Here is an 11,571-nt window from a genome sequence, read left to right on the forward strand (position 1 = left end):
TCTCGAGGGCGCCGCTTTTTTTTCCTTTTTTATTTTTTATTCTTTTATAATATTATGCCTAAATTAACTCTAATATGCTTAATTAGTTAAAAATTAAATCAATTAGTCGAATAACTAATTATTCCCCCTTATCAATAACTACTCGATTTAAGATGGAAAGACTTATTTTCACTTGATAACTATAAATTTATTTTTATTTTGTTATTTACTTTCTATTCATATTTTAAAAATCTCCTAAATTATTAAAAATAATCATAGCATAATATTTTTAAAACCCGACTAAATTAATAAAAATATTTATAAATTTTACGCTATATTTTTAAAATATACATAAATTTTTAAATTTTAATAATACTTTCAAACTTCCAAAAAAAAAATCTCAAAAATATTATTAAACCTAGAAAAAAAAAATTAAATACTTTTGTTATTAATTTTGGAAGAAAATCATTAATAATTTATTTAGAAAATACTCTTTCAAAAAATTCAAACATACCCATCCCTAAATTAATAAATAAATATTTCACTTTTTTTTTTATAAATAAAGCAAAATTTGTAGTACAAAATTTTGTACTATATTTAAATCTTTACACTCTTTTACGTGTTCATGTGTTCATAAAAATTTTGAATTTTTTAAAAAAGATTCGATCTTAAAGTATATTTAATAAAAATGCGAACTTTCAATTTTGTATCTTGCAAGTCCTTCCATGGCAACCGAGTAATCCATGTGATAAGTTAAGCCGTGGACAAATCTAGGTCAAGAAGTGTTCTTCAACAAGCCTAGTAGCCATTTTAAACATTTACAATCTTCAATCGAAGGTACCATTCAGTTCATAAACAAACTCAGGCATCGTTTTTGTAGCTTCAGCAACACAGCAAGAGAGAGGAAACAAAGAAATTGTCACGTTTTCGGGCAACTTCACGTGCTTCGTTATTTATACACAGGCAGCGTGTAAGATGACCGGGAAATAAATAAATAAATATGATCTCTAAGGCTGGACTGACTAATATATACAGAAAGATGCAGTAAAGTTGGAGCATCAGCCAGGTAAAAAATAGTCCATCTTCTCTACAGGCAAGTTTAGTTCTGATGTTTCCACCTGTGTCACCCAAAGAATTCAAAAAAACATTGAGGTACCAAAAATTTCGAACCGTTTAACAGAGATTCTAAGACTACATTTCTAAATTGAGGGTCCATGTAGCAAACTTTTGGACCATAGAATATAAACAGTTATAGAAAAAAAAAATGTTCAATTATACCGTGGATTTCATTTACTAATGAAATTAAGATGGTAAATAGCGTTTAAAAACTGTTGCTTTTACATTAACATCTCCACCCGAACACAAAAGTTGGAACTTCAATGTCGTGCATGACATTCTAACTTTGAGTTCAAGTTAATTTGTGAGATCCCACATCAATTAGAGAGGGGAACGAGCGCCAACGAGGACGCTGGACCCCGAAGAGGGAGGGATTGTGAGATCCCACATCAGTTGGAGAGGAGAACGAAACATTCTTTACAAGGCTGTAGAAATCTCTCACTAGCATATGCGTTTTAAAAATCTTGAGGAGAACCTCGAAAGGAAAAGCCCAAAGAAGACAATATCTGCTAGCGGTGGGCTTGGGGTGTTACAAATGGTATCCGAGCCAGACACCGGGCGGTGTGCTAGCAAAGACGTTGAGCCCCAACGGAGGGTGGACACCGGGCAGTGTGTCAGCAAGGACGTTCGGCCCCGAAGGGAGATGGATTGTGAGATCCCACATCGATTGGAGAAAGGAACGAGTGCCAATGAAGACACTGAGCCCCAAATAGGGTGGATTGTGAGATTCCACATTGATTGGGGAGAGGAACGAGTGCCAGCAAGGACGTTGGGCCCCAAAGGGAGGTGGATTGTGAGATCTCACATCGATTGGAGAGGGGAATGAAGCATTCTTTATAAGAGTGTGGAAACATCTTCCTAGCAGACGCGTTTTAAAAACCTTGAGAGAAACTCCAAAAGAGAAAGCCCAAAGAAGACAATATCTCCATAGATATCCGGTGTTCAACTACAAGCCAACATGGGTGTTTCCCACTAGATTCCACTTGAACTATTGTGCAATTCAAAAGTGGGGAACGACGCATTCTTTATAAGGGTGTGAAACATCTTCCTAATAGACGCAGTTTAAAAACCTCGAGAGAAACCCCGAAAGGAAAAGCCCAAAGAAGACAATATCTCCATAGATATCCACTCTACCTTAACCTCAGATCTAAATGGTGTTCAACTACAAGCCAACATTGGTGTTTCCCACTAGATTCCACTTGAACTATTGTGCAATTCAAAAGACAAGATCCTGGTATCTTCCTCACTTTAAATGCGTGTTTAGATCTCTAAATTATAACGGGCACGGTGCTATGAAGTAAAAGGAAATTACCTGATCAAAAGGAACAAATATAAAAGGTGTCAGACCCCGCTTATGAGAAACTGCAGGCACATCTGGGTTGTGTGTTTCATCATCCCGCCACCTTTCCACTATGCCAAGGATATCTTCTTCTGGATCACTAACCTCATTATTGTTCATACCGCAGGTAACGAGGGTCAATAGATCCATTCGGTTGTTAGCCCCTGTCGTGGTTCCTCTCAGCCTATATAGAACAACAGATAACAAAAGAAACCTTCAGCTAATTGTAGTAAGTTTCATTATTAATGCTCTTAAATGACTTTAAATAAGTTTAATTCGATCCTCTTTACAACAAGTGCTTCGTTAGTCAACTTGCATCCAGACTCTTTTATAAAGCGGAACACAATTAAAGGGTGTTCTATTACTAGATTGCTTCATTTTTCTTTTTAAAAAAAGCGCCAAATTCTTTGGCTGATACGAAGGAACAATATGCAAGACCCATTCTAACGTATAGGTGACCAAAACCCCGAACTAAACAAGGTCAACACAGTTTAAAAAATTAGACAAGCCTATAGAACAGACCTCATGCGGATTCTGAGAACAGTAGGACGTGCGCCCGGGTACAAAACAGCAGCTTCAACCTGCAGTGACATGATCATAAGTTCTGGTGTACAAACTGGGAAAGAAAGAACAGGTTTCGACAAATAGCTAGTTGAAAGCCAAAGCGTAATAACCAACTGTTAGAACAAAATTAATTACTACAAATGCAAAAGAAATTTAAGGCTTTTGTCCACCTAGGGATTGAATCCCCCACTTTACAGAGAGGGTCAATGCACCACAAGGAAACCGTCCTGGTTACAATCTGAAAAACGTTGTTGAACGAAACACTCCAAAAAGACCACAATTTAGATTACCTTATCATCTGACAAGGTATAGTGTCCACCAAAAATACAGTCTGCTTTTGAAGCACGAAAGTTCATGCACTTAGCCACATCCTTGATCTTCTGTGAAGAATTCTAGAAGTAACAGATAAAAAATGCAAATGGCAGTAATTAGATACAAAACACATACATGAACTATTTTAGAAAGACTAGATGACAGTTAACAGGCACCTTGTAGAGAAACCGCCCAGAAGGAAAAAATCTGATGTAACGGAAGTAGCAGACCTGCAGAAGTTGGGCAAAGGAAAAGGAGATACAATTTAACATAGAGAAAAAATGGGAAGAATCGAGAACTACTTTGGTGTGTTTGACCTTCGGCTTGTCCAACACATAGTTTTTTGTGATATAATCGAGGAATTTCTTCTTCATCAGCCATGTCGGGTGAAGAGGAGTTTTTTACGGCAAGCAAGGGTGTGCACTTCGTTGTGGGGTATTTTTTAGGAGAGATGAACAATAGAAATTTCAGAGAGTTGATAGGGAGTCTTTTCATGTTTGGTCCCTTGTGAGATTTCATATTTCACTTGTTGGGTCTTATTTTTCTTGAGTGGAGTCTCTTTCTATAGAGTTGCTCCCTTTTGTGGGCTTTATTTTTTTGTATGCCCTTGTATTTATTAATTATTTTCTTCATGAAAGTTGGTTTTTTATCAACAAAAAGAAGGAAAAAAAAAAACTCAAAATAACCTCACTCTTTTGATTTCCTCAAACATACCAGGTGAACTGGATTGGTAATCTTCCACTCTGCAACCCCAGCACGTATATAAGTATTCCTGCTAACGTAAAGACCTGAAGCTCATAACAAAAATTAGATCTATGCCTTTCAATCCAAAAAGCAAATAACAAGAAGGCAGTACAAAACATATTCCTCAGAAGACAAATGGTCAAACGGGAAAATGCACATGAGCACCGTTGGCAATCTCCAAAACGACAACGAAGACCTCTCATCCATCAACAAAGCTAAACCCAATTCCTCAGCTTTTCTAGCACATAACACCCAGGCATCTTGGAAGAAAGATGCATTATGTATTTTAAATGTTGATATGGCATTTTAAAACTTAATAAGCAAGTCTAAAGAAAATGTATATTTGCTATCCAAAATGTGAAATAATTATGAGGCTAACTCAGTCATGAAAAACCTATATAGTTTAATAATTTTGGGAGGAGAAGAAAACAACGAAGGTAAATCACATACTCCAAGTCAATTCATGAGGATTCATATATCTAACAGTTCTCACCATCGGTGCGGATCCTTGGCCGTAAAAGCCACATTTTTCTCCAAGACCCATCATACATATGATGCAAAAACTTGTAGTTTTCAACCACACCAGAGAGCTGTAGACAATAGAACTCGTGTAAGATTTCGTGTTTAATATTTATATGCTATATGTCACGAAGATTCAACCACTAAACTTATGATTACTTCACCTGCCAAGCCTTCAAGCAAGCACTACGCCAGAATACAGGATTACGAATAGTGTATCTCCATTTTCGACAGACACATGACGCCCGTCCAAGGTCAAAAGGAGTCGTTCTGGCAAAGACCTATTTAAGAAAAATAGAGCTCTATCTATAGTAAGTTCTGGAAGAAAGCAAAAAAATTGAAACAAGTCATTGATTCACCATGAAAACCTTACCTCAAACAGTAGCTCATCAGGCAAGCATCGATGTATTAATGCTGGATCAACAAATGGCTGACGACTGGAACTTCCAAATGGCGCAACAGGTCGAACATTAACCCCATAGAGATCTGAAATAGAAGACCTGAAACAATAAGAACATATAAAAAAACCATAATACAGAAACTAAATTCTATAGGAGAGGAACAGAAGGGTTAAACATCTCGACAAACAAGGGCTAGAGCCATGGGGAATTACCAAGCCACGGCCTTTTTGTAATGAAGTATTGAACAGTCTTCAACCGCAAAGCTGATTCGAGTTCAGCAGGGACCTTCAACGCATAATCTGCAAGAGAACAGAAAAACTTTATACCAGAAAAATGCACACAGACAAGGAGAAACACACACACACACGACGAAATTTATCCCAATTTCAAATTCTAAGCTTCTATGTACGTGTTTATGGCGGGAAAAACGTGTATTCTAGCAACAAAATTCATCTAACGTAAAAACTATGCAATCAAGAGAGAAGAAATGGGCTCGTACTTCGTAGAATCATAAAAACCATGATAAAAATTAGTATAATTCCTAAAACTTCAATTCCAATTTCGTACTTCGTAGCAAACGGCTTAATTATGTCCTTTCGAGAAAGACAATCAAGATGGGAGAAATCAACGCGTAGAAATTAAGACATGCCTAAACCCTAGAAAAACAAAGAACAGAAGAAGAAAAGAAAGATCAACGAAGTCACTAAAAACTCGAAGCAAGATCCCAGATGAAATCATAGATTTGGGGCGAGTATGAACTTGATCGAATCACAGAACATCAAGACCAACATACCTGAAGCCATGAGTGCGCAATGGATTCTTCCCTTGTAGAGTGATTTTGAGTAAAATCCTCAAACCTGTAGGAAAAATTGAAGAGAAATCAACCGAAACCAGCCTCAATTTCCCTTTTGTTGTGAATTGGTACGTAATTTAAGATTCTGATCGTGGGGTTGTAATTTAACCCCCAACCTTCTGGTCCCTGTCCCCCTCTCCCAACACTGTGGAATGGAAATAGATGAAATTATTTTAAGGATTAAAAAATTATCGTTTTATACTATTATATTGTTTAATTTATGACGTAATAAAATTAATGACGTGGCATTTAATACGAGATTAATAAATGTCTGTTTGGTCATTTTGGTCGTCAAATAAGTCGAATTTAGACCTTATTAAATCTTTGTACGTTAGAATGGTCTTATTTTACCAATAATATTTTCTTTTTAGATTTTTGACCCTTAAATTTCGTATCATGGTTCAAGCCCATAACTCTTAGATATTGTCCACCTTGGCCCATTACGTATCGTTGTCAGTCTCACAGTTTTAGATCGCATCTATTAGGGAGAGGTTTCCACAACTTTACAATAAATGTTGGTTTAAAATCGCATCTACTATAGAGAGAAGTTTCCACAACTTTATAAGAAATGCATCGTTACACTTTATAACTTTCTAACCAATGTGAGACCTCACAATCTACTCTTTTGGGTGGCGTTACCAAGAAGATGTTTCCACACACTCTTATAAAGTGTTATGCTATGTTTTCCTTTCTAACTGATCAGATGCCTCACAATCCACTTCTTTAGGGGTTGGAGTCTAACGTCCTCATTGGCACACAGCTCGATGTCTAACTCTAATACCATTTGTAATGCCCTAAGCTCATTGCTAAGAGATTTTGTCTACTTTGACCAATTGTCTATTGTCAAGTTTAAGTCCGATATCATTACCATCAAGTCCATTATGCATTGTCATCAACCTCATGGTTAAGCCTATTATGTACTGTCATCAACCTCACGGTTTCAAAACGCGTCTATTAGAAAGAAGTTTCCACACTTTTATAAGAAATGTGATTTTCACACTTTTATAAAAAAATGTTTCGTTCGCCTCTCCAATCGACGTAGGACCTTACCAGTAATATCATATGATTATTTGGTAATTAACCATAAATAAAATTACATTAATTACACATTTCTGTTGTTAATTTATTTAGAGCTTAACAAGACAAAAAAGAGTTATAAATAAATAATGGGCCATAAAAAGGTAATAAATACAATATAAAGCTATTGGGGAAAAAGAACAAATAACCTGCCCTATCTTTGAAACGAACAAATACTACGGCAATAATTGTTAGATTTGGACCAAAAATGTTGCCTTTTCATGCCATGTTTGTAGTTACCATTTCTTTCTTCTCTCATGAAGTTTGCCCAATGAAGAAGAAGCTTCTGTATAAGAACTGATCAACTAATCTTCCTCTTCACCACCATAGTTACCGTATCCATAACCATACTCTTCTTCGTTTTCGTAATCATAATACTCGTTACCATAAGCTTCCGTGGGATCTTCATCTTCAAAGTCAATGGCGTTCTCTTCAGAAATCGTATCGACATGATTATTGCCTTCGAGGTCTTCTTCAAGCTGGTTCGTAGAGTGGTTTTGTGCAGATAAACTATTCTCTTCGAAACTCGAGGCTTCCTGCTTTTTGCTCGAGTCAGGGGCAGGCTGCACACAAATTGTTTGGCAGTTATAAGAACCATGTGTCGTTGAGTACTAATTGAAATAATCAGGAAGGTTAAGCTTTGGTGACCTCATCTGCTGATACAATTACAGTTGTTATGTAAATACCGAAACAATATGGAAGAAATTGATAGATAACATACCGTGTCGGTGAAGAGTTTGTCCAACACGTCAAAGTTGAATTTTGAACTGAGCCTCTGCAGAGAATAATTGTGGAAATAAGCTAATGGATGAATAGGTGTAACGTAAACAAACAAACTAGCTTAGCATGCCTGAAAACCATGGCATTATGGATATAGATACCCTTCCCCACGCCAAAACAATCATGTGGATAACAGGAGAGACTTTCGTAAGTAAATGATTTGTGAAAAAGAATATCAAAGAATTTTTTATTTTTTTTTATAAAACCACGTCCTATTTATGTGCAATGAGTGGAAGTTTGTGAGATCCCACGTCGGTTGAAGAGGAGAAAAAAGCATTCTTTATACGAACGTGGAAAACTCTTTCTAACAGACGCGTTTTAAAAACCTTGAGGGAAACCCTAAAAAGAACAATATCTGCTTGCGGTGGGCTTGAAGCATTGCAAAGTTAGTCCTATAGAATTGGAAAGTAATATGCCGGAGGAATGCGAAGTTAAGAAACGTAACAATTGAAAATTGAGACTAGAACGGATTCAACGAGACACATGCCCACCCGATGATTCTATTCGTTAGTTTATGCTGCTGATATACCTTCTTAGTTAGCAGTTCACATGTTGTGTCTGTTTCGGCTTGAGCGGGTTTGTTTATTGGAGCTTCTGTTATCCTTTGCCTCTGCTTTCCAACAGGATGAGAAAACATAAATCATACTATAAAATGAAAAGATTCAAAATTCTTATCCAATGTTTTCCTGGATAAGAAACCTTTTACCAAACATAAAATGCAATGATAGCTAAATACCTTCTTTGATTTTTTGACAATGGCCGCAGCTCCAACAACATCATGGCCTTCTTTCTTAGCTGCTTGTTCCTGAAACCCATGCATAGCATTTATTTGGAAATTAAACTATGATCGAAGCATAAAACGCCTTTTTCCAATGTAAGTATATAAGTGAAGACTTTTATTTAAGCAATCAAAGGGTTACTGAGAGGGACAAGAAGCCTTTAACCTGAAGATAGTCTTTGTTAATTTGCTCCCAAATAATCTTTTTATAACGTGCCTCCTCCTTAGTGTTTAGGTAAGAGTTCACCTATAATTTGTGAAAAACTACAGGTTAAAACACCACACAAACACATGCAAGAATTTAAGAAACCTGAAGCTAATGCAATTAAGTAGTAGGATACCTCACTGTCAAGAACATCACCAAGATCCTCGGACACATCATCGGATGAAGAATCTTCATCCTTATGTTTGCACAACAAGCTGAACAATGATGCCTCAGCAGTTTTCATCTGAAAACGACAGCAACATTTACAAATATCAAAATGCAATCAGTTTCAATAACTGGATGTTATATCTTTTAAAACTATGGACGATGACAATCTACTAAAACCAGACAGCCGTAGTTGTTCAAAAAGAAACGAAACGAAAGAGAGAAAGAAAAGAAGCGTTCTTAAGCTACGACATCCACTGACACACTTGTCGGCCTTCTCAAACCAAAAAATTAGTTCCAACCAGAAACATGTCATCTCAAGAATAAATAAGAAAGACAAACTGGAATTGTCAAATATATTATAACAATGACTAAAGTCTTCAAAAATTCAATAAAAATGCTAATGCCCCCTCGACGTTTTTTGAGCAGCAAATTTAAAGAACATAAGAGAATTACACTGACAATCAATATCCAAAATCTCCTTCTCGAAAATAAAGTTGTTATTTCAATGTACAAATACAAAATACAAAACAAGACCGTGAGAACTAACTTCACATTTACGTCTACTGTATTTCCACCCTTCTTTTCAACGCATATTCAAAAATCGGTTGAAAAAAATACAGAAGAATCGCCTTCACCAGAAAACCAACGTACCAAAACTTCAGTTCATCATTGGTTAACCTTAAAACTAACCTAGATAACTGGAAGATAAAAACGATGATGTATGACCTAAATATGTTCCAATTAAGAGAGGCAGAAGGTAAACGAACAGAAAAATCCAAGAACAATCGATCCTCAATTTTCATACATAACATTAAAGATCACCAGCATGATAAGTTGATGGAATACTTACGATGTAGATCAAAGAACCAAAACGCGCAGAAAGCAAAAAATCACTCGCCGCCGACGAAAGAGGCTCCGAGAAGAAAAGGTTCGCGATAGAACCGCCGATTAGCAACTGAACACGATAGGAAGTAGAACAAAAATTCGGAATCTCGACGACGATCCGTTGCCGCCTAAAAGAAAATGCATTTACAACTTATATACTCCGTAAGCGGTAGAGAGAAGAAAGGACCCAATCATCGTCTTAGAATGGCCCAACAGTAGAAGGCCCAGTTACATGAACCGGCCCATTATTATTAGTGGGCTTTTACAAATTTTAAATAATTTTATTTTTTAAAACATAGTTTAAAAATACCTAAACGTCGACACTTTCATCCACCACCTTCCTGAGCATAATCTCTCGTGGCTTTATTTTGGGTTTTTCCAAAATGGCTCATACAATAGAGATATTATCATTCACTAGATTAGCCGATGTGGGACTTACATCCAACCGTATTAACTTAAAAAACTCGAAAATAAAGTTACAATCCAACCCAACCTTAATAAGGCAGGGAATGAGAAATTATTTCTACCCGTTAATTTAACGATGCTAAGCTAGAGATGAGAATTATATGATATATCCGTGTCCCCTGAAAGTGGCTCGAGAGTCAGGGCAATCATCCCAATCACTTAGCAAGTCAGTCCAACAAGTTAGCATCTTTAGTTATGACACGTGTATGTGTGTATGTATATATATATATCTTAACAAAGCTGACATATCATTTATTTATTTATTTTTAAACGATTATAAATATACAAAAATGGATAAATTATTTACTGCATTAAAAATTTACTTTATTATTGCCTCAATTATTACCATCAATACTAAATTATAAATTTACGTTATTGAGTGTACGCCAAACGCCCAAGCCTCCAACCACCCCTAGTTTAATAATAAATGTATTCATTTTTTTTTTTAAATCTATTTTGAGTCTATGCACACATTTTCAAATAAATGTAAACAAATAAATCGAGCCACGGGTCTTCATTACAGGTCTCCAAATAATTTCGGGATTGAATTTTTAATCTTAAAGAATGTCAAAAAGACGTACCTTTTCACCTATTTTATAGACGTCGTTTTATTCATATGTATAGATTGGTTAAAGGGATTAAAATATCAATGTCGACGTCGATATCGAAATTTTAATTTCATAGATTTATCGATAAAATAATGTTACTGTAAGTAAAAAAATGTGTATTGATTTATTAAATTAATAATTCACAAATTTACTGTATGTAATTAATTATTTGATTTCGAACCCTCTAATTTATGGATATATAGACGTATTCATAAATATTTTCATTATATTACCAAAACAATGTTTATTTATTAGGACTATATTAATTAAAAAGAAATATCCTTCCAACTTTAAAATTTTTAAATACCACTCTTAAAATTTAAAATAAAAAAATAAAAAAATTATATTTGATAAAAAGTATATTAATACACCTTAAAAAAATAATTTAAAAATATCCGTAAACATTTTATAAAATTTTTAAAAATAATATTAAAATCCTTAAATTAAAAAAAAAAACAATATATTACTAATAAATATTGTTAAATATATAAAAATATTTTTTAATTTTTTTTAAAAATGGTTTTAGTAAAAATAAAAATTCGGTCTAATTTTTAAACAAATTACAAAAATATTAACTGAAAAAATTACAGTTTTCCTCGTTGAATTTAGAATTTAATAAACGATAAATTCACAATTTAATTACTTTTCTTAAAAAAAAAAAAAAAAAATCGAATTTAATAAATAAAAATAATTACAGATTTGTGCTCCACAATACACTATATAAAGCCATATTTACGAAATAAAAGAACAAAAAAAAAAAAAAAAAAAAAAAAAGAAA

General features: G+C 34.7%; 2 protein-coding genes across 2 annotated transcripts; both read right to left on the bottom strand.

Moving 5' to 3' along the window:
- Positions 1–708: 708 nt before the first annotated feature.
- LOC111477080 (F-box protein 7) lies at positions 709–5,966 on the bottom strand. The gene is made up of 11 exons (XM_023121048.1): positions 5,768–5,966; positions 5,187–5,273; positions 4,947–5,059; positions 4,738–4,854; positions 4,548–4,644; positions 4,025–4,098; positions 3,487–3,540; positions 3,289–3,390; positions 2,957–3,015; positions 2,408–2,618; positions 709–1,097 (listed from the first exon to the last, which is right to left on the bottom strand). The coding sequence occupies exons 1-11, from the start codon at positions 5,775–5,777 to the stop codon at positions 1,038–1,040; spliced, it is 984 nt and encodes a 327-aa protein (XP_022976816.1). The 5' UTR covers positions 5,778–5,966; the 3' UTR covers positions 709–1,037.
- Positions 5,967–6,942: 976 nt separating this feature from the next.
- Positions 6,943–9,966, bottom strand: LOC111475976. The gene is made up of 8 exons (XM_023119970.1): positions 9,953–9,966; positions 9,686–9,848; positions 8,804–8,911; positions 8,629–8,709; positions 8,421–8,489; positions 8,214–8,294; positions 7,626–7,679; positions 6,943–7,467 (listed from the first exon to the last, which is right to left on the bottom strand). The coding sequence occupies exons 1-8, from the start codon at positions 9,964–9,966 to the stop codon at positions 7,210–7,212; spliced, it is 828 nt and encodes a 275-aa protein (XP_022975738.1). The 3' UTR covers positions 6,943–7,209.
- Between the last annotated feature and the right edge of the window lie 1,605 nt (positions 9,967–11,571).

This window comes from Cucurbita maxima, unplaced genomic scaffold (assembly GCF_002738345.1).
Source record: "Cucurbita maxima cultivar Rimu unplaced genomic scaffold, Cmax_1.0 Cma_Scf00003, whole genome shotgun sequence".
NCBI classification, from domain to species: domain Eukaryota; kingdom Viridiplantae; phylum Streptophyta; class Magnoliopsida; order Cucurbitales; family Cucurbitaceae; genus Cucurbita; species Cucurbita maxima.